Genomic DNA, 20223 nt, shown 5'->3' with positions numbered 1-20223 from the left:
ATACTCTTTTATTTTATTGTGGTAAATAATATGCGACAAACCATTTGGCATGTCAACATTCTTCACGTGTACAATTCACTGACACTAAGTACATTTATCATTAGCCCTTTCCAAATTTTCCTGTGACCCTTAATAGAAAGAAGCTCAGTGTCCCCTGCAAATGTGATGCTTTTCCAGCCTTCCTCTTCTCAGTGAAGGGCATCACCACTCATACACCTGATTGCTCGGGTCTCTTTCCCTCCTCTCCCAGACCCAGGCCAATAGGAATCTCGAAGGCTCCACCTCCAACACGTATCTTGACTCCCTCCCCTTCATTAGCTCTACTCCCTTCTCTTGGCTGGAAGCCTCTCTTGCAGTGGCCTCCTCACTGGTCTCCCAGCTTCCAATCCTGGCCTCTCAGTTGTAGAAAAGGTAATTAAATATATGTCACTTCCCCAACCAAGCTCTTAACCACTGCACCACTAGGGCTCCAAACTTACCTTAAAAAAAAAAAACTCACCTTAGAGACTGTTTTTTCTGAATGCAGGTATCTCAGTTCTCTAGGAGTTTCTGGACTGAACTTCTATAGTTTTCTTATCATCTCTTCAGCTTTTGTCTTTGACAAACTCAGCCTAATGCTGAGTAAACACTCCTCCACAGGTATAAACCAAAACTAAAGCAGCTGCCATCAAGTCGATTCTGACTCATAGTGACCCTATAGGACAGAGTAGAACTGCCCCATAGGGTTTCCAAGGAATGGCTGGTGAATTCGAACTGCCAATCTTTTGGTTAACAGCCGAGCTCTTAACCAGGGATAGGGGTATAGAATTGACAATACATATTTTTTGGGGGACACAGTTCAGTCCAGAAAAGTGAGGTGGTACATTCCTGTCTCTCATGTATTTCAAACCGTTCCTCCACTTCCTTCCTCACTGGCCAAACTTTGGGTCCCCAGGTCCCTCTTTACACGTGCACGTGCTACTTCCATTGCCTGGAACACTCCTCCCGTGCACACAGCTGACTCATCCTCACTCTTCCTGTCTCAGCTCTGATGTTATCTTCTCAGAGGCATTCCTGTAAAGTCACCTCCCCATCAATTACTTATCACTTTGTTTATTCCCATCCTTCTATTCCTGCAATTCTCTTGTTGACTCATTTGTAACTTGGGTATAAGTCCTTGTCTCTATGTCTCACCCTGTCATTCCTCGGGGTGGCCTATATTTGACTCCCAGCAAATCTCTGTGGTAGAAGGTCGTCTCAATATAGGTGCATGTGTTTAAACATGTGTGTGTGTGTTTGCGTTTTCTCCCTCCATGTTTAATAGTCACAAATATGTGCCCAGGCTTGTGTGTGTGTGGATTGTTGTTTACCTAAATGGAATCAGCACAGTCATCCGTTCGGATCAGTAGATGAGTACATTGTTCCTGGGGTGCCACTTAATTCTAGCAGCGTCTAACTGCTGCCTTTAAGGACTGTTATCATATCAAAAATTGTTTTTTGAGCCCGGCAAAGTAATAACCGTGGGTGTGCTTTTTTTTTTTTTTTTATTCTGAAGTCTAATGGCTGCTCCTTTCCCCTGTACACCTTAATGAGAACAATTAAATCACCATTAAAAGGAGAACGCAAGTGTGAACAAAAGGCTGATGTCTTTATCACTGATGGGCACGTTTGCTATGGGAGAGACCGGCTAGAAGGAATTGTAGGTGACTTGCTGAGTTTCTTCGACCTGTATGAATGTTAAGAGTGCTGGTTGGCTCATGTACCCTGAGAACTCTCTGTCTTCCTTTAGAAGGGTGGCTTCACAAAAGCTCTCTGGACTTTTATAGTGGGGACAGGACATGGAGGAATTTTACTGTTTCTTTGATCTCTACAACCTTCAAAAGCCTCAGAATCTTCTCCAAAAATGATCTGTGGCCTCAGCTGTAAGCAGATGTATCTTTAGCAGAATAGAGCAAAGAAGAAGAACGGAACAAAGCCAGACTCCTGTGAAATTAGCAAGCTTACTAAAGACAATGTTACTTATGTCAAACCTGTTCTTTAATTCCCCACCCCCTTTATTTGTTCATCTTTCAGAAACCTTTCGAGTAACCGGCTCACCACCCTGTCCTGGCAGCTCTTCCAGACGCTGAGTCTTCGGGAATTGTAAGTTCAGCTTTGAAGACCATCCAGGTAGTGGAGTGGTGGTTGGGTCGGAGAAGTACCAAGACATGGAGGTACCTGAAGGCGAGGAGTACAACTGAAGGGGTACTTGGGTTGAATGGCCTGGAGTGTATCATGTTCAGTGAGAGCTGGGAAGACCACCATCACTTGATTTCTGATCCTCTTTCTGGGTACCATAAATTTCAAAAGACAGGCATCTCATTTGTTAGCAAGACCTACTTCTGTGATCTATAGGGAGTTAATAATAATAGTGTGTCTTAGTTATCTAGTGCTGCTGTAACAAAATACCACAAGTAGATGGTTTTCAAGAATGGAAATTAATTTTCTCACAGTTCTGAAGACTAAAAGTCCAAATCAGGGTCTTGGCCATGTTGATTCCTTCCTTTTCGGGAGCCCTGGACATTCCTTGGTTCCTCACATGGCAGCGCTCTTCCCAAGTATGTGCTTCCTTCTGCGTCTAATCTGCTCTTTTTGTAACTGAGAAGTGATCGTGGTTTACAGTTATACTCTACACTGATGGGGCCCTATTAACATAACAGAGAAAATCCTATTTCCAAATCGAATCACTTCCACATGTATAGGGGTTAGGATTTCAGCATGTATTTTTTCGGTGGGGGGAGGGGAGACACAATTTAATCCATAAAAATAGTATTCCTATGGGTAATAATAAACAACATTTATCAATTTATAGTAAATAACATTCATGATACATAACTTTACAGATGACCAGGTGTGATTTCCCTTACATGACCTTGGTTTTATCATCTGAGAGTCATGGGAGGTAGGTATTATATTCTTTACACTTCACGGATGAGGATTCTGAGCTCTAGAAAAGTGTGAGAGACCCAGCCAAGATTGCATTGCTAGCACTTGGTGGAGCCAGGACTTGAACCCAGACTTTCCAACTTAAGATTGCATGTCCTTGTCACCACTCATGATCATCTTTCAGCTTACTTGGCTTGAGTATGGGCATCCTGGGGAGGGGGGCAAAGTCATATATTTATTTCATCAGTGTGTGGGCCAGCTAGCCTTGCTGCATTCCAAGGTTGATCAGTGTACCCCTATCCCAGCCAGCCATTTTGTGCAAGCAAATGTTGGATGGATGAGGGGAAATTCGTGACCGCTGCCGGAAAAAAATAACTCATGTTGATGTGTGAGTCATTGGGGTCATCTCTGTGCACGGACAGTATATTATGTTGAGGGAATAAATCAAGGAAGAAATTGAAAAGGAATGGAGGCATGGATGAAGGTAGAGAGTCCGGGTTCCAGAGACCTTGCCCACGTGTTCCCTTTTATTTGGTGATTCAGATGCCAAATCGCCAAATCACAGAATGCAGATTGTTGCACTGTCTTTACCAAGATGCACTGGCCCTGACCCATGCTCATCCTGTCTGCCTTTCACCTGGTTCCTCCTCCACCTGGCAAGACCTGAGTTCATGGTTGAGGTATAACCTTACCTTTTCAGACCTGGCTGGTCAGCAAGGGGGATATTTACACCCAGCATCCCCATGATGACCTTGTATGCCCTACTTATTCTCATATACCTTGTACGTCTGGATAAGAGAGAACCTAAGTGTCTATATGATGCTTCAAGAGGCCATTCCAGGGGTGGGAAGTTCAAGGGTTATCTCTTTAACAATGTTGGAGTATTTAGGACAATACTGTTGTGGGTTCCTTTCTTTCCTTGGAGCTTTACCCCACCCAGGGGTGCCTGGCACATAGTAAGATCTCAGTAATCAGTGTTAGCAGTAGCCGCTACTACTGTGGTGTGGCTGCCATAGGTATAGTGATCGGATTCCTTTAGCCACATATGGCTGAAATCCAGAAGTACACCAATGACAACTCCTACCTGGGCTTAGCCATTGCTGTGAGTCGATTTAGAAATCCTATAGGACAGAGTAGAACTGCACCATAGGGTTTCCAAGGCTGTAACCTTTATGGAAGCAGACTGCCATATCTTTCTCCCAGGAGCAGCTGATGGGTTTGAACCTCTGACTTTTTGGTTAGTAGCTGAGTGTTTAATCACTGTGCCAATAAAATAAGGTAAATATGTACTTATTTGTTTATAAAACGCTTAAATGATGGACTATGTTAAAGGTTAACAGACAGACACCTAATTGTCAGGCTATTACACTTGATGTAATGTATTCATTCCCATCTTTGTGGATATACATGGTAGAGTATAGATTCAAACCCTTGACCACTATGATAAACTATTACCCAACTTTTTTTTTTTTTTTTTTTTTACCTTAGAGGTAAATGAACATGACTACTGCGGCTAGTACTAACTCTGCCTTCTGAGATCTTACTGTGCGCCAGGCACTGTGCTAAGCAATCTGTTCAACTCTATACATTTTTTAACTTAACCTTGATAACAATTCCATAAGAAAGGAATTTTACCATCATTCTACCTTTGAGGACACTGAGGTGCTTAGCACAGTTAAGTATCTTGTTTAAGGTCATTCATTACGTAAGAGCTAGAATATGGATTCAAACCCTTGACCATTACGCTGATTATCTCCCAACTTTTTCCATCTGTCTCCACCACAAGGATCTACTCTACAATAATCCTCAAAAACTACTTAATTGTAGTTTTTTTTTCTTCTTTAGTTTTATGGTTTTTAAAAAATTGCTATAAGTGCATATATGTAACAAAACATTTGCTATTTCAGCGTTTTTTTTACACATACAGTTCAGTGACGTTAACCATGTTTGTCATGTCGTGCCACTATCACCACTATCCATTTTCAGAATTTTCCATCACGCTTAACAGAAGGAGCCCGGGTGGCACAGTGGTTAAGAGCTTGGCTGCTAACCAAAAGGTTGGCAGTTCGAATTCTCCAGCCTCTCCTTGGAAACCCTATGGAGAAGTTCTACCCTGTCCTATAGGGTTGCTATGAGTTGGAATCCACTCAATGGCAATGGGTTTGGTTTTTTGTTTGTTCATTTGCTTCTTAACAGAAATTCAGTGTTTCCCTAAGCAATGAGTCGCCCTAAAACTGGTTGTGGGCCCTGCCATCCAGGAGCCACCTGGGAGCTACTTTTCTTGGGAGTCTTGCTCTGAGTTCTCCCTGGACACCTGCCCCTTCATCTGTGGGAAGCCAGGGACAGTGATGGCATCTCTCCAGGGGACGTGTGGAATGTGCAGTCAGCTGAATTGTTGAGAAAGCATTCAGTGCTCCTAAAAAATCACTGGATGCGAAATCAGTGGTGTGCTGGCCTGGTGACCTGTTGCACGGTGTTTTAGAAACGTCTATTCAGTGGATATATATTTAAAGAAAATGCCAGATTTCTCCCACAGGATCATGGGATTCTGCATTCATTTTTCTGTGGGATCAATATGCCCTGAGCTAGATATGACTTATGGGGGAATGAAGATGTTCCCTTTGGTGGGAGTCAGCTTGTGAGCACCACCATGTCCATGGAGTATTTTATTTCTGTCATATCGTTAAACAAGAAAGAATTATATTGAAGAATAAAGAAACCCCCCTCTAAGGAGCAATCATCCTGGTAGGGGTCTATTTTTTGAGGAAGAATTGCATGTTGAGTGTGGAAAATTTATCTTTTGGCTGGAGGGGCCGCGTGTTGGCTCTTAGCTGTGGCTATGATTAAAATCCAAACAATCCCAGTTCCTGGCAAATGGAAGAGAGGGTAGTATTTTCTTGTCCGGTTTCCTGATTAGTCCACATGGCGCCATCTGCCATGAGCCATCTAGACCGGCAGGGCCTGCCCAATGGAGCCTGTGGGCTGTGGTGTGGGGATGGGCCGGATATTGCCAGGAAGGAAAAAGCCCCAGAGGAGAGAGGCCAGAGGGAAGGAGCTTCGTGTGCTCTGGCAGAAGTGTGAGGCTTCACGTGACCTCAGGAAGGCGGGGTGATGGCCCCACAGAAGAGACAAACTTGAGTATGCAACAGTCTCTTAGCACATTTCACTCTGTCATTGCGGATCTCTGCTGTGCCACCAACCAGGCTCTCTCCCCAGGATCCTTGATAGAAGAACTGACACTGTTGAGATGCCCCATTGGAAAGGCAGAGTATGGAAGGTGTTTCCAGTAGTAGAGAAGAAGAAAGAGAGGGATTTATGTATGAGGTCCTGTATAAATCACTTCCACCTCCATTATTTCATCTAATTCTCAAAGCAATCTCGTGAAGGAGGTGTTGTTATAATCAGTTTTACAAAAGAGGGATTTGTGGCTTGGCCGAGTTAAACAACTGGCCCGAGAGCATATGGCTAGTAGATGGTAACTCTGGAATTAGTGTTATGGTTATTAGCTTTACCACCATCCAGGTTGGTTGTTTCCAAAGACCGTGGTCTCTCTCTTATACAGCTTGGCAATATACCATACATGCTTAGCATCTTCTTCAGAAGCCAGTCTCAAGATGGTGGCTCCCCTGAGAGGAATCACGGAAAAAAGTTACTGTCTCAGAGTTCTTGCCATGTTCTAGAGCCTTCATTTACCTTATCTTGTTTACTTCTCTGTACCAATTGATATGACCATATCATTTTCCTTTTTTATCCTGTTAATACGGTGGGTTATGTTGATTAATTTTTAAACGTCGAACTAGCTATCAAGTTGATTCCCACTCATGGAGATCCCATGCGTTCAGAGCAGGACAGCCCTCCATAGGGTTTTCAATGGCCGTAGTCTCAACGAAGTAGATCACTTCCATGGCAACGCTGACTATTTGAACCAGGCTGTCCCCCCAGGAGCTACTAACCTTTCAGTTAGTGTTGTTGTTGTTCGGTGCTGTCGAGTTGGTTCTAACTCATAGCGACCCTATGTACAACAGAACGAAACACTGCCCAGTCCTGTGCCATGCCCACAATCATTATGCTTGAGCCCATTGTTGCAGCCACTGTGTCAATCCATCTCATTGAGGTTCTTCCTCTTTTTCGTTGGCCCTGTGCTTTACCAAGCATGATGTCCTTCTCCAGACACTAATCTCTCCTGACAACATGTCCGAAGTATGTAAGACGTAGTCTTGCCATCCTTGCTTCTAAGGATAATTCTGGTTGTACTTCTTCCAAGACAGATTTGTTCGTTCTTTTGGCAGTCCATGGTATATTCAATATTCTTCACGAATGCCGCAATTCAAAGGTGTCAATTCTTCTTGTCTTCCTTATTCATTGTCCAGCTTTTGCATGCATATGATGCGATTGAAAATACCATGGCTTGGGTCAGGCACACCTTAGTCTTCAAGGTGACATCTTTGCTTTTCAACACTGTAAAGTGTCTTCAGTTAGTAACTGAGTGCAAACAACTCGTGCCACCTAGGGACCCTTCATTTACTTTAGTGAGATGAGGAGGGTGGTTTTGGCTGAGTACCTGACCTACCACTTCTGCCAGGCCAAGTTTGCTTCCCTTACTGAACCAACTGGAAACGTCTCTCAAGGCTTGCTTTAGCGTAGCCCACACTATTTCAGTAGCATGGATATGAAGAAAATTGACTTGACATTGAGCAGTGCCCTCAGAAGTCTGTGAATATGGCAAGATGGTATTTTTTTCTTTATAGAGGAGACTGGAACTATCTGTCCAGAAACCAGAGCTAGGCTCTGAGAGGTTGTCTCAGAGATAAAGAACGAGTAAGAAAGGAAAGAAGCTTGGATTCAGAATCCCACGATACAATTTAGGCAACAGTACCAGGTATCAGAGAATAGATACCTACAGCACAGGAACCCTTCAGAGATACCCCAGGGACCATTAGTGTATCTTGAGCAGGCTGATCTTAATATCCTGCCTGCATGGAACAGACATGATTCAAATAGATTGGAGTATTTCATTTTCTTAAAGAAAGTGACAGTTATCTCTGGTGTAATTTGCAAATTTAATTGACTTGGTAAAATATTAACTTGGTGTCGAGTATGGATTTGGGGTAATCCTGGCACTGTCCTCCCAGGCTGGCTTTGACCAGTTTGCAAGGCTCTGGGAAAAGTCATTAAGCAACAGTGTTAATAATGTTATTACTATGAAAATATTTTTTGCTTCTTTATTGCTTTTTTTAATTCACAAAACATATTAGCATATATTATCACCAATCCTCATAATAACATTGTGAAGGAGTAGGGTCCCCCATTTTGCAGATGTTAAAATGGAGCTTTGGAGAATTAAGTTCCTTGCTGTATTAGTTTTTCGTGGCTGCTGTAACAAACTGCTACGATTTGGTGGCTTCAAACAACAGAAGTATATTCTCTCACAGTTCTGGAGGCCAGTTTTCCAAAATCAAGGTGTCAGTAGGGCCATGTTCCCTCCAAAGACCCTAAGGAAGAATGCTTCCTTGCCTCTTCTAGCTTCTGGTGACTCCAGGCTTGGTTCCTTGGTTCCAGCCTCTGCCTGTGTCTTCACCTGGCCTTTTTTCCTGTGTCCTTGTATCTCTGATCTCCCTCTCCTTTCTCATGTAAGGACACTAGCCATTAGACTTAGGCTGGACTTTAGGGCCCACACTCAATCCAGGGTGATCGCATCCCAAGATCCTTAATTACATCTGCAAAGACCCTATTTCTAAATAAGGTCACATCCATAGGTATGAAGGGTTAGGAATGAAACACATAGTTTTGGGGGCCACCGCTCAACCCATCAATACTTGCCCAAGGTGTCACAGCTGGCTTAATTCAGGTCTTCCGTTCATGCGCTTTTTCTACCATGTTGTTGTTGTTGCTGTTAGGTGCCGTCAAGTCAGTTATGACTCATAGTGACCCTGTGTACAACAGAACAAAATGCAGACCAGTCCTGTGCCATCTTTCCTACCATGGACTGTGGTTATCTCAGGGAGGCCTGAGCAGATTGCTCAGGCCTGGGGGCATTTTTGCCTGCAGTGAGTCAGGCTGCCTTTGCTCATCTAGGTCTTCTCATTTCCCACGCTGCTGGGAGGAGAGAAGAAAACAAGGAGAGTGATGACTGGAGGGAAATCAATGTTTTCTAAACACCCAGTCCTGGCCTTGGCTGAGCTGCAAAGTGCCCGCGTGCACATGCCACACGGGCTGAGTTAATCCATGCAAAGCCCCCGGGGCCCAGCAATTAGGCCCCGGGCCATCTTGGGGCCAGGGCTGGGTGTTGGTAAACTCTGCTGTGAAGCAGCTGCTGCTGTATTATTCATGGTCTGCCTGCATTATTGATGGCACAGGGAAAGCGTGCTTTAGGCTCCACAAGTCTGCCCCTGAAGCCACGGATGAAGGCTCCTTTGCCATAGACCTGATCTGATGGAAGGAGGGACACAGAAGGGACAGCACCATTTAGAATCAGGGATTGCCCCTTTGTTTCTTGACTTCCTCACTGTTCTTTCCAGGACATGAAGATGACTGTGCATTTGCTCAGTGGGATACCCAGGCTGCCACTGTTTTTAAGAATCAGCATGGTTTCTGGTGTGCATGTGTCTTGTTCCCTTGAAGGGAAACCTAGGGGCATAGGGGACAGCACCCAAGTTTCCTTTGCAGTTTCCAGAAGACTCTGGATCAGAGGGTGGGACCATCTCTCAACGTGTATCCCTTGACCAGGCCCTGTAATCAGGACCCTGGAGGAAAAGGACAAAGGACAGAAGAACACAAAAAAGCTGTTGCTACGCTCGTGCCTGGCAACATCTTTGGCATGCCACAAGCACTGCTCCTAGTACCCCCGCCAGCCTCTGGACAGCCTTTGGCACTGTCTGCATTTGGGGGGCCACCCAGATGGTTGGGACATGCAGGAGTGCAGGGCTTGGACAAGAGGCAGGACTGAAAACGCTTGAAGCAACCCAGCCAAGTCCTGACTTCTCTAGCCTTTTCCACCCAGGTGGATAATTTGTATTTTTACACCTACTTAATAACGAATGGCCGCGGCTTGTCAAGTGAGTGGCTGGGGAAAGCTAGGCTGACCTGGTTCTGTTTGCAGATACTCAAGCATCTGGACCCTCAAATACTCTCCAACAGGCCTGCCAGGCTCCTTCTGGCAGCCCTACAACGTGCATCCGAGGGCTCCACCTGATCCGGCCTCCGTTTCCCACTCACCCTGGGTGGCTGACTTTCACCTTCTGCTTTTACGAGGGAAGCTATCAATGGGTTCTTCCTTATGCTCCCCTCTCGCTGTGAGGGTTTAATGAGGTCATGCGTGTAAGGTGGTTAGCATAGAGTTGGGCACCTGGGAGTGTCGTGCAAATTCAGTTGTTCCTGTTATTTTTGTTACTCCTTTCTCTTTTTCTCTTGCCTATCTTTTTTCTTTTTCTGTTCTCTGTCTCCTTTTCAGCCTCAGAGGCATCTTGCCTATCCCCAGGACAAACATCTCCAAGGCTTCTTGAACTCGTCCTTCACTTTTCTCCTCTAGGACTTTGGTTCCCCCCACCCCCACTCTGCCCATCTCTATTCCTAATATGTCTCATTTCTTCCTTTCCACTTATTTGTTCTCTTTGTTTTCAACCAAAAACACTTCTCTCTCCCACTGATATCGTGTCCTCTGGACCTGAAAACCTTGAGGTCATCTGCGACTCTTTGCGTTTCTTCTACTCCCAAAAAAAAAAAAAAAAAAAAATTAGCCCTCGTCTTCCTTTATGTTGGCTTGGTCTTCGCCTCCCTACCCCCAGTTTTTAATCTCTTTACTCTAGACCCTTCTTAACTAAGCAGCAGTTCTTAGATGGTGGCTGTTGTGGATCCAGTTGTGTCCCTTAAAACTCTGTGTTGGCAAAAAGAGACCAGAATTACTGGCCTGACAGAGACTGGAGAAACCCCGTGAGTATGGCCCCCAGACACCTTTTAGCTCAGTAATGAAGTCACTCCCGAGGTTCACCCTTCAGCCAAAGATTAGACAGGCCCATAAAACAAAATGAGACTAAAGGCACACCAGCCCAGGGACAAGGACTAGCAAGCAGGAGGGGCAGGAAAGCTGGTAATAGGGAACCCAAGGTTGAGAAGGGAGAAGGTTGGCATGTTGTGGGGTTGTTAATCAGTGTCATAAAACAGTATGTGTACTAACTGTTTAATGAGAAACTAGTTTGTTCCGTAAACCTTCATCTAAAGTACAATAAAAGACAAAACTATGTGTTGGAATCCTAACCCCTAAACTGTGGATGCAATAATGTTTCAGAATATGGTCTTTGTTAGATTAATGAGGCCGTATCAATGGAGGGTGTGTGTCCTAAACCTGATCACTTCTGAGTTATAAGAAGCAGCATAGAGACAGAGACAAGGAAACACAAACGTCCTGACCTGGAACGCCAGGGCTAGAGAAGTTGAGAAGAGACAAGGATTGTCCCAGAGTAGACAGGGAGACAGCCTTCCCCTAGAGCCAGTGCCCTGAATTTGGACTTGTAGCCTCCTGGAATGTGAGAAAATAAATTTCTGTCCATTAAAGATACCCACTTGTGGTATTTCTGTTACAACAGCACTAGGATACTAAGACAGTGGCCCAGAATCTCATAGAGTCCCCCAAGACCCTTCCAGGAGACCACAAGTTTAGATACTATTTTTATAAGAACACCAAGACATTATTTGCATTTTCATCTCATTCTCTTCTGATGGTACAGTGGAGTTTTCCAGAGGCCACATGACATGTGATACCATCAATACTCTGACAACTAAAACAACAAAACTCCAAACCTATTGCGGTCAAGTTGATTCTGACTCATAGCAACCCTATAGAACAGAGTAGAACTGTCCATAGGGTTTCTAAGGCTGTAAATCTTTACAGAAGCAGACTGCCACATCTTTCTCCCCGTGGAGCAGCTGGTAGGTTCGAACTACTGACCTTTCAGTTAGCAGCCAATTGCTTAACCACTGCACCCCCAGGGCTCCAACTAATGGAGGTTATACTAACATATTCTTGTGTTTTAAAACTTTCTCAGTTTTAATTTCTAACATCCTAAGTAGTTATAGATATAATCATATGAATGAAAGCTCCTTGAGACCTCAGTAATTTTTAAGAGTGAAAAGGAGGCCCGAGACCAAAAAGCTTGAGAATCTCAACCTAGGCCCTGCTGGCCTATATGGCGCCTGTGTGTGGATTAGAAGACTCACCCTCTGAGTGGATGCCGCCCTGGGCCTGGGCACCTGATCTGGTCACCCATGTATGGACTGGATTTCATTCCCAGTTCACCCTCTTGGCTGGTTCCTTGAGGAGTGCACAAACTACACAACTGTATGTGGTGACCCTGCATCCTATAAGGCATCCTAAGGGTCCCAATCTCCTGCTCACCTCCCCTCCTGTTCATCCTGCACACTGTCATCAGGTTCCTCTTATAAAGACCCTGTGCTCATACCGTTTTCCACCTCCAAGGGCCTCAGGGGCTGCTGCAGGATCTCTAGTCTCCTTGGTGTGGCAGGGAAGGTCCTCTACCATCTGCCTGCCACTCACATTTCAGCTTTTTTTTCCCAGGGCTCCTTGACACAGACCCATTTCCCCGCCTAAACTCTTCTTTCCTCTTTTCACACCTCAGCCCACAAAAGGCCCTCAGCCTTCCTTCAACCAAGGAACCAAACGGAACCAGTTGCCGTCAAGTTGACTCCGACTCGTGGTGACCCCATGTGTAGGATCTTCAGTGTCTGATTTTTCAGGAATAGGTTGTCAAGCCTTTCTTCTGAGGTGCCTCTGGTCGGACTCGAAACTCCAACCTTTTGGTTAGCAGCTGAAGTTTTAACTGTTTGCATCACCCAGGGACATACTCCCAACCTTCCTTCTTCCCTCTCTTTCCCTAGTCTCTGCCTACATAGGCTCCCAGTTCAGGGGCCCTGTTTTGCTATCGTTTCATCTCACATTGCACCTAGCCATGCCTTGCACATGAGACAAAGTGTGGAAAGTGCATGCGATGTGTAGTCCTAGAGACTTAGACTTGAAACCCTGCTCTGTCACTCAGCTGAGGGACCTTGAGCTTGTTATTTAACCCTTCCAAATCCCCGAGAGATTCCCTCGCCTGTGTGAGAACAATACTGGCTGTCTCCTAGGGTTGTTGTGAAAAGCAGATGTTCAATAAAGGTTAGTTTCTTTCCCTGCCTTTTCAAAAAGTGTAGGGTGCAGAGAGAAGTCCTGGGTAATTTTGAATTAAAAGGATGTGCTATAAGGGTATTTGCACATTCTACCTGTGGTATCCTAGTTGCTAGAAAACATCAATTCTTTTCCCCAAGGGCCTGCTTTTTTCTGAAAAGCTGATTAATTTTGATACAAAAAACAAAAAGCAAACCCATTGCCAACCAGTCGATTCTGACTCATAGCGACTCTATAGGACAGAGGAGAACTGCCCCATATGGTTTCCAAGGAGTACCTGGTGGATTCAAACTGCTGACCTTTTAGTTAGCAGCTGCAGCTCTTAACCACTATGCTACCAGGGTTTCCAATTTTGATACAGGCTTCACTATTTGGGAATTGGCCTGTTGTCAAAAATATTCTGGGTCTGAGTGCAATTTACCCAAGTGCCACTCCCTCTGGGTACCAACAGATTGTTGTTGTCGTTAGGTGCTGTTGAGTGGGTTCTGATTCATAGTGACCCTGTGCACAACAGAACAAAACACTGCCTTGTTCTGCACCATCCTCACAATCATCACTATGTTTGAGCCCATTGTTGCAGCCACTGTGTCAATCCATCTTATTGAGGGTCTTCTCCATTTTCGATGACCCTCTACTATACCAAGCATGATGTCCTTCTCCAGGGACTGGTTCATCCTGTACAGTACGTGAGTACATAGTCTTGCCATCCTTTCTTCTAAGGAGCATGCTGTACTTCTTCCAAGACAGATTTTTCATTCTTCTGGCAGTGCACGGTATATCTAATATTCTTCACCAGTACCCTAATTCAAAGGCACCACTTCTTCTTCTGTCTTCCTTGTTCATCATCCAGCTTCCGCATGCATATGAGGCTATTGAAAATGCCATGGCTTAGGTCAGGCGTACCTTAGTCCTGAAAGTGACATTTTTGTTTTTTTTAACACTTTAAAGAGGTCTTTTGCAGAGGTTTTCCCAATGCGATATACGTCATTTGATTTCTTGACTGCTGCTTCCATGGGCATTCATTGTGGATCCAAGTGAAATGAAATCCTTGACAGCTTCAATATTTTCTCTGCTTATCATGATGTTACTTACTGGTCCAATTTTGAGAATTTTTGTTTTCTTTATATTGAGGTATAATCCATACTGAAGGCTGTGGTCTTTGATCTTCATCAGTAAGTGCTTTGAGTCCTCTTCACTTTCAGCAAGCAAGGTTGTGTCATCTGCATATCGCAGGTTGTTAATGAGGCTTCCACCAATCCTGACGCCCCCTTCGTCTTCATATAGTCCAGCTTCTCAGATTATTTGCTCAGCATACAGATTGAATACGTGTGGTGAAAGGATACGCTCCTGACGCACACCTTTCCTGACTTTAAACCACACAGTATCCCCTTGTTCTGTTTGAACAACTGCCTCTTGGTCTTCCTGTCTTCCGGAAGACCAACAGATTCATGCCCTTAATGACCCAGAAAGAGAATCATCTTCCACCTCCTGACCCAGGCATGCAGGTTTATTGGGCGCCCTTTACTTGGAAGAGTTTTAGATCGATGAATGCTGTCCATCACCCTCTTACTGTGATACCCCGTTAAGAGATGTGGTAACTTGCTCCAAGTCACAAGGAGAATCTGTGGAGAAGGTGGGGCTTAAACTCGACATTTTCTTTCACCAGGCTGAGCCCCCCTTGAGAACAAAGACTGTCTTATTTGTCTCTGTGTGGGCAGCGCTCAGCCCAAGGCCAGACGTGGAGTAGGTGCTTATTAAGGATTTCTTGAATTCGTGAAGGAATAAAGATGGACCCTAGATGCACTTTGAGCACATCTTGGAGCTAGCTAATCATCTATCTCCCTAGGGATAGTAACTCATTCATTAATTTATTATTACATCCAACCCCTGTGTATGTCGCAGGCTCAGTTGTAGGTACTGGGGATATAGCAGTGAATAAAATGGGCAGTGGGTTTGACGTCGTCCACAGAACTTGCTTTCTGTATGGGGTATAGATAAAAATCAAACAAACAAATGTTTATAGTAATGGCAGGTGGTGGTGTATGCTAGAAAGAAGAACATAGCAGGGTGAGGGTCTCGCAGTATTAGGGCAGGCATGGTAATAGTGGCAACTTTTTTAAATAGAGGAAGGTCAGGGAAGGTGGCATGATTCTTTAATGGGAAGTGAAGACGCAAGTCTGGCAGATATGTTGGATAAGAACATTACAGGGAGAGGGGATAGCAGCGAGTACAAGGGCCCTGAGGTGAGAGCATACAGGTCATGCTGGTGAACATGGCAGATACAAAGGAGGTTAGTGTGGTTGAAGAGTTGGGGCGGGGTGAGGCATAAAATGAGGTCAGAGCAGTGATGGGTGTCATACAAATCATGGTGTCATACAAATCATTGACTTTCAGTGAGATGGGAAGCCTTTAGAGAGTTTGAGACGAGTCACCCCAAGCCAAGTTAAAAAGGGGGCTCTTTGTCAGGTGAGTTAAGTGGGGTGACTTTCTTTTTTTAAATAAGTCTGTTAATTTAAAAATTAAATAACATCATGGACTTAGAAGTATTTTTTTTTTTTTTCCTTCCAGCAAGACCCTACTAAACCCCTTCTGTTCTAATTCCTGGCGGGCAGGTGGAGACCACCTTGGCCTCCCTGCCCTGGGAGGGGAGCTGGGCCATCTCCGGTTCAGGGTTCCCTTCCCCTGTCTCCTTGCCCGCAGGAGATTGGAGCAGAACTTCTTCAACTGCAGCTGTGACATCCGCTGGATGCAGCTGTGGCAGGAGCAGGGGGAGGCCAGGCTCAACAGCCAGAGCCTCTACTGCATCAACGCTGACGGCTCTCAGCTGCCCCTCTTCCGCATGAACATCAGCCAGTGTGGTGAGTGGTTGGCTCGGCCCTGCCGGCTCCAGGGAGGCAGCCCTCAGACGCTAGGGATGGCACTGGGCATTAGCCTGGAAAGCCAGGACCTTTCTTTCCCTTCTGCCCTGCCAGCCTTGAACTCTGCGGTTGGGTGTTCACCTGGCCCGCCTTTTACCTCCTTGGTCATTCCTTTCTCTTTGCGAGCCAGCCATGGGAAGATTTCAGGACTGCTGGAAGGAGCAAGGTGTTCTCCTTCTCATCAGACCAGATACTCTTTCTCTCTGTGCTCCCTGCCAACCAAACCTGAAGTGTTGTGTGCTATTGAATTGATCCAACACATAGCGTCCCCATGTAATGGAGTAGAACTGTCCCATAGGGTTTCCCAGGCTGTACTCTTTACGGGAGCAGATCACCAGGTCTTTTCTTGGTGGAGCCACTGATGGGTTTGAACCATTGATCTTTTGGTTAGCAGCTGAGTGCGTAGCCATTGTACCACCAGAGCTCCTTCAGACCTGAAGTAGTATATCTCAAAGTGTGGTCTTTGGACTCCTGTATCGGAAGCATTGAAGGCGTCTTTTTAAAAAGTAGGCTCCTAGGCCCAACCACAGACTTACTAAACCAAAATCTCCGAGGATGAGTCCCGAAAATCTGAATTTCTAACAAGCTCTCCATGGGCGCCTGGAGCACACTGGCATTTGAGAACCAGTGCCCAAAGTGCATGATGCCATTGATTTAATGGTTAGAAGTATATTACTGGAGCTGCTGCCCCCATCCCACATCCGCCCCCTGCCATGTAAGAGAGCTCAACTGCATGAACTGAAATTCTGAGTTCTGACGACTCCTGAGGAGGTGGTGTGAAGCTCCTGTGGCCGGAGGGCCTTCCAGGAGCTCAAGCAGGTTGTGCTGGAGTTGTTATCGAGCAAGGCAAGAAGTGCTGCCATCAGCCCGTGGACAGAGCTTCCCTTAGATATTAAGCCTTTGTCTGTCTTTCCATCTGCCCTGTCCCTCTCCCCACCAGACCTTCCTGAGATCAGTGTCAGCCATGTCAACCTGACTGTACGAGAGGGTGACAATGCCGTCATCACTTGCAATGGCTCTGGGTCACCTCTGCCTGATGTGGACTGGATAGTTACCGGGCTGCAGTCCATCAACACCCACCAGGTAGGTATCTGAGGCTCAGGCCCCATCCCATAGAGAGGGGAGCCATCACTCCTTAGTCTTAAGGAGCTGGAACATAAACAGAAGCAAAAGATATGAGAATAAGACAGAAGAAGGAAAATTTGCGGTTCTGTCCATACAGGAAGAAACGCATAGACTTGAGTCCCATCCAGCTGCATTACCTTCTAGCCATCTTGACCTTCCACATGCTACTAAACTTCTCTGTACCTTAGTTTACTCATCTGTAGAATGGGCATAATGATAGATAGCATTCACCTCATAGGGTTCACGTGAGTACTATCAGAGACGTTGACTATAAAGATCCTGGCACTTGATTGGTGCCGTTTTTATTACGTGTTGTTAAAGTCGTCCAGTTACTAGAAGAGCCTCCTTCACCTTCTGCTCAGCTTTCCTTTTGATTGGTAAAGGTGTTTCGGGGTTAGGTGGGGTGAGCTGCTTTTGTAGAAACTTTTTAATTGTTGTCCTTTTATTGGGGTTTTCAGACAAATCTGAACTGGACCAACGTGCACGCCATCAACCTGACGCTGGTCAATGTCACAAGTGAGGACAACGGCTTCACCCTGACTTGCATCGCAGAGAACGTGGTGGGCATGAGCAATGCCAGCGTTGCCCTTACTGTCTACTGTAAGCGAACACCATTGTGGAGGACTGTTGTGTGCCACTGGGATGCTGGGGCAGGAGGCTAGGGAGGGGGACAGAGGCATCACTAGGGTTGAGCTGGAGTGGTGGGCCTGCCTACCTAGAGGAGCAGAAAGACTGTTGTAGGGCAACAAAGACCAATGACTCCTTGGGTGGTGACTCCCAAGAGGTCACTGAAATGATGTTGTACCCTCAACTCAACTATATCTTCAGGACACTCCTTGTTTGGCCCAATTCTGCCTTGTGTTATATCCCTAAAGATCTTAAGAGGGAACCATCCAGCTAAGGTGGATCCGGGAAGCTTGGGTGAAGACATCCATCTCTTCCCCTCTGTTGGGGTGGTAGCGTGGGGACCTCTGATTCCTTCAGGCTTGTTAAGAGCTGGGTAGGGAAGAAGGAAGGCTACTTGAGGGCACGGGAGACTCTGTGTCCCAGCCTTCAGCCAGCCTCTCCCCGGCAGATCCCCCGCGTGTGGTGAGCCTGGAGGAGCCTGAGCTGCGCCTGGAACATTGCATTGAGTTTGTGGTGCGCGGCAACCCCCCACCGACGCTGCACTGGCTGCACAATGGGCAGCCCCTGCGAGAGTCCAAGATCATCCATGTAGAGTACTACCAGGAGGGAGAGGTCTCCGAGGGCTGCCTGCTCTTCAACAAGCCCACCCACTACAACAACGGCAACTATACCCTCATCGCCAAAAACCCACTGGGCACAGCCAACCAGACCATCAACGGCCACTTCCTCAAGGAGCCCTTTCCAGGTAAAGATGCTGCAGCCAGCTCTGGGGTGCACTGAATCCTTCTGCGAGGCTGTGGGGAGTGGGGTGGGGTAGCTTGAGGGGAGAAGCAGCTTCAACATAGATACTGTTATCATAGGTAACCAAACACACTGGAATGTGCTCAGCAACCATTAGTATGCTCTGTTCATTAGGATAAAGTCTGTTTTCCAACAGCTGTCACAGTAAAAGCCAAGATTCCTCAGAAATAGAGACATACTATGTGATGGCAGAGAAAGCAGGGACTTCCTAGTTTTACAGTATGGTGCAGAATCTTGACCCAACCCTTTCCTTGTTGGGAGACCCTGGCTGATAGCTTACTTTTTTGAGTCTCAATTCTCTCATCTGTGAAATGGGCATGATTACACTTTTCCCATAAGAGTCTGTGGCTTTTCAATGAGTTAAGTTACATACAACACGTACCGCAGGGTTTGGCACACAGTGATGGTTCTGTAACTTTCCATTGTAAGAGACTTCAGAAAGTGTCCAGTTCAAGCCCACATTTAACAGGTGAGTAATGTGAACCTTGTTGTGTGTGCTGGCTGGTGGTAAAGCTTGACTAGACCTCGGCCTCTCGGATCCCTTGGCTCTCTTGTTCCTGGTGAGACCGTTAGGGGAGACCCGATGCTGTCAGCCTATGGTGGTGCTGACACCAAGTGGACCAGGAACCGTACATGAAGCAGTTAAAGAGCTTTGTTTGATTCGATATTTGGGATATGGTTCTGTCTTTTTCTGTTTGAGCTGGAACACCCCAAACACCTCCCAGAAGTTGGAGAAAAAAACCCCAAAAGAGTTTATTTACAGTGGTGGCAGCATTTGTTGGTGGGTTCACCAATTGATAAGTTTCTGTCTGTGAAACTGTGTGTCTTTGATGACGTTAGTGCTTTCTGCTGAGACACAGACTAGATGCCCTCTTGACCTTCAGTCCCCATAAATCAGGAGTCTAATGAGATAAAGGGGAATGTAAAGTCTGTTACCACAGAGAGAGAGAGAGAGAGAGAGAGAGAAAGGGAGGCTGCAAGAGCTAGCATTACACATCATCTGCTAGTGTGAAGGTGACTTCACAGCCTACAAATAACGGGTGGGGTGAGTAGGGGGTTGGTGGCGGCTCCCAGAGGCCTTATGTATCTTAGTGCAAGGGAGCGGGAACCAGAGGCCCCAGGAGTGAAGATCTCGCAAAGCGAGGCTGCCTGTGAAGCTAATTCTTGCCGCTGAGATCCAGGGGATAGTGCAGCCCGTTCTTAGGAGAGGGTATGACCGGGCTGCTGTTTGACACCCCAGCAATCCTGCGTGCTCAGGCGGTTTCAACCTCATCCCCATTATGCCCGACAAAGACCTCAGAACCGTCTCACCGTGGGCCATGCTGGGCTTTCTTTTGGGAGCTAGCAGAGTCTTGGCCTACACTGTGGAAGCAGTTGCTTGTAGGTGCAAAAATACTTTGCTTTCGTGAGTCACAAAGTCAGGGCAGGCCTGTTGAGATAAGGGCTGTGGTGGCCCTTGCCCTGCCTATGTGCATCTACAGGTTAGAGAATGAATTCTGTTTTCAGAGAGGGGAGTCTACATTCTCCAGCACATGAAGGATGAAGCATCTGAAGCAATGCTTCTCCTTCCAAAGGGAAACTCCTGGGATGTGGAGAGAGCAGGGAGCCATAGAATGTTCAGGAGGGAGGCAGCCACTCTGGGCTCCTCCTCTCCAGAGGGTGTCACAGGCA

At 46.1% G+C, this 20223-nt stretch overlaps 1 protein-coding gene across 6 annotated transcripts in view; it reads left to right on the top strand.

Annotated features, from left to right (window-relative positions):
• NTRK3 (neurotrophic receptor tyrosine kinase 3) overlaps positions 1-20223 on the top strand; it is a 474569-nt gene that overhangs the window by 135581 nt on the left and 318765 nt on the right. For all 6 annotated transcript variants that reach the window (XM_064267105.1, XM_003413897.4, XM_003413898.3 and 3 more), the window contains exons 4-8: positions 2053-2121; positions 15782-15939; positions 16940-17082; positions 17583-17724; positions 18200-18496. In XM_064267105.1, coding sequence (XP_064123175.1) covers positions 2053-2121; positions 15782-15939; positions 16940-17082; positions 17583-17724; positions 18200-18496 — 809 coding nt within the window. The remainder of the gene's footprint in view (positions 1-2052; positions 2122-15781; positions 15940-16939; positions 17083-17582; positions 17725-18199; positions 18497-20223) is intronic.

The sequence above is a fragment of the Loxodonta africana genome, chromosome 13, assembly GCF_030014295.1.
Source record: "Loxodonta africana isolate mLoxAfr1 chromosome 13, mLoxAfr1.hap2, whole genome shotgun sequence".
Taxonomy (NCBI): Eukaryota; Metazoa; Chordata; class Mammalia; order Proboscidea; family Elephantidae; genus Loxodonta; species Loxodonta africana.
This window is presented reverse-complemented; position numbering and strand designations above follow the sequence as displayed.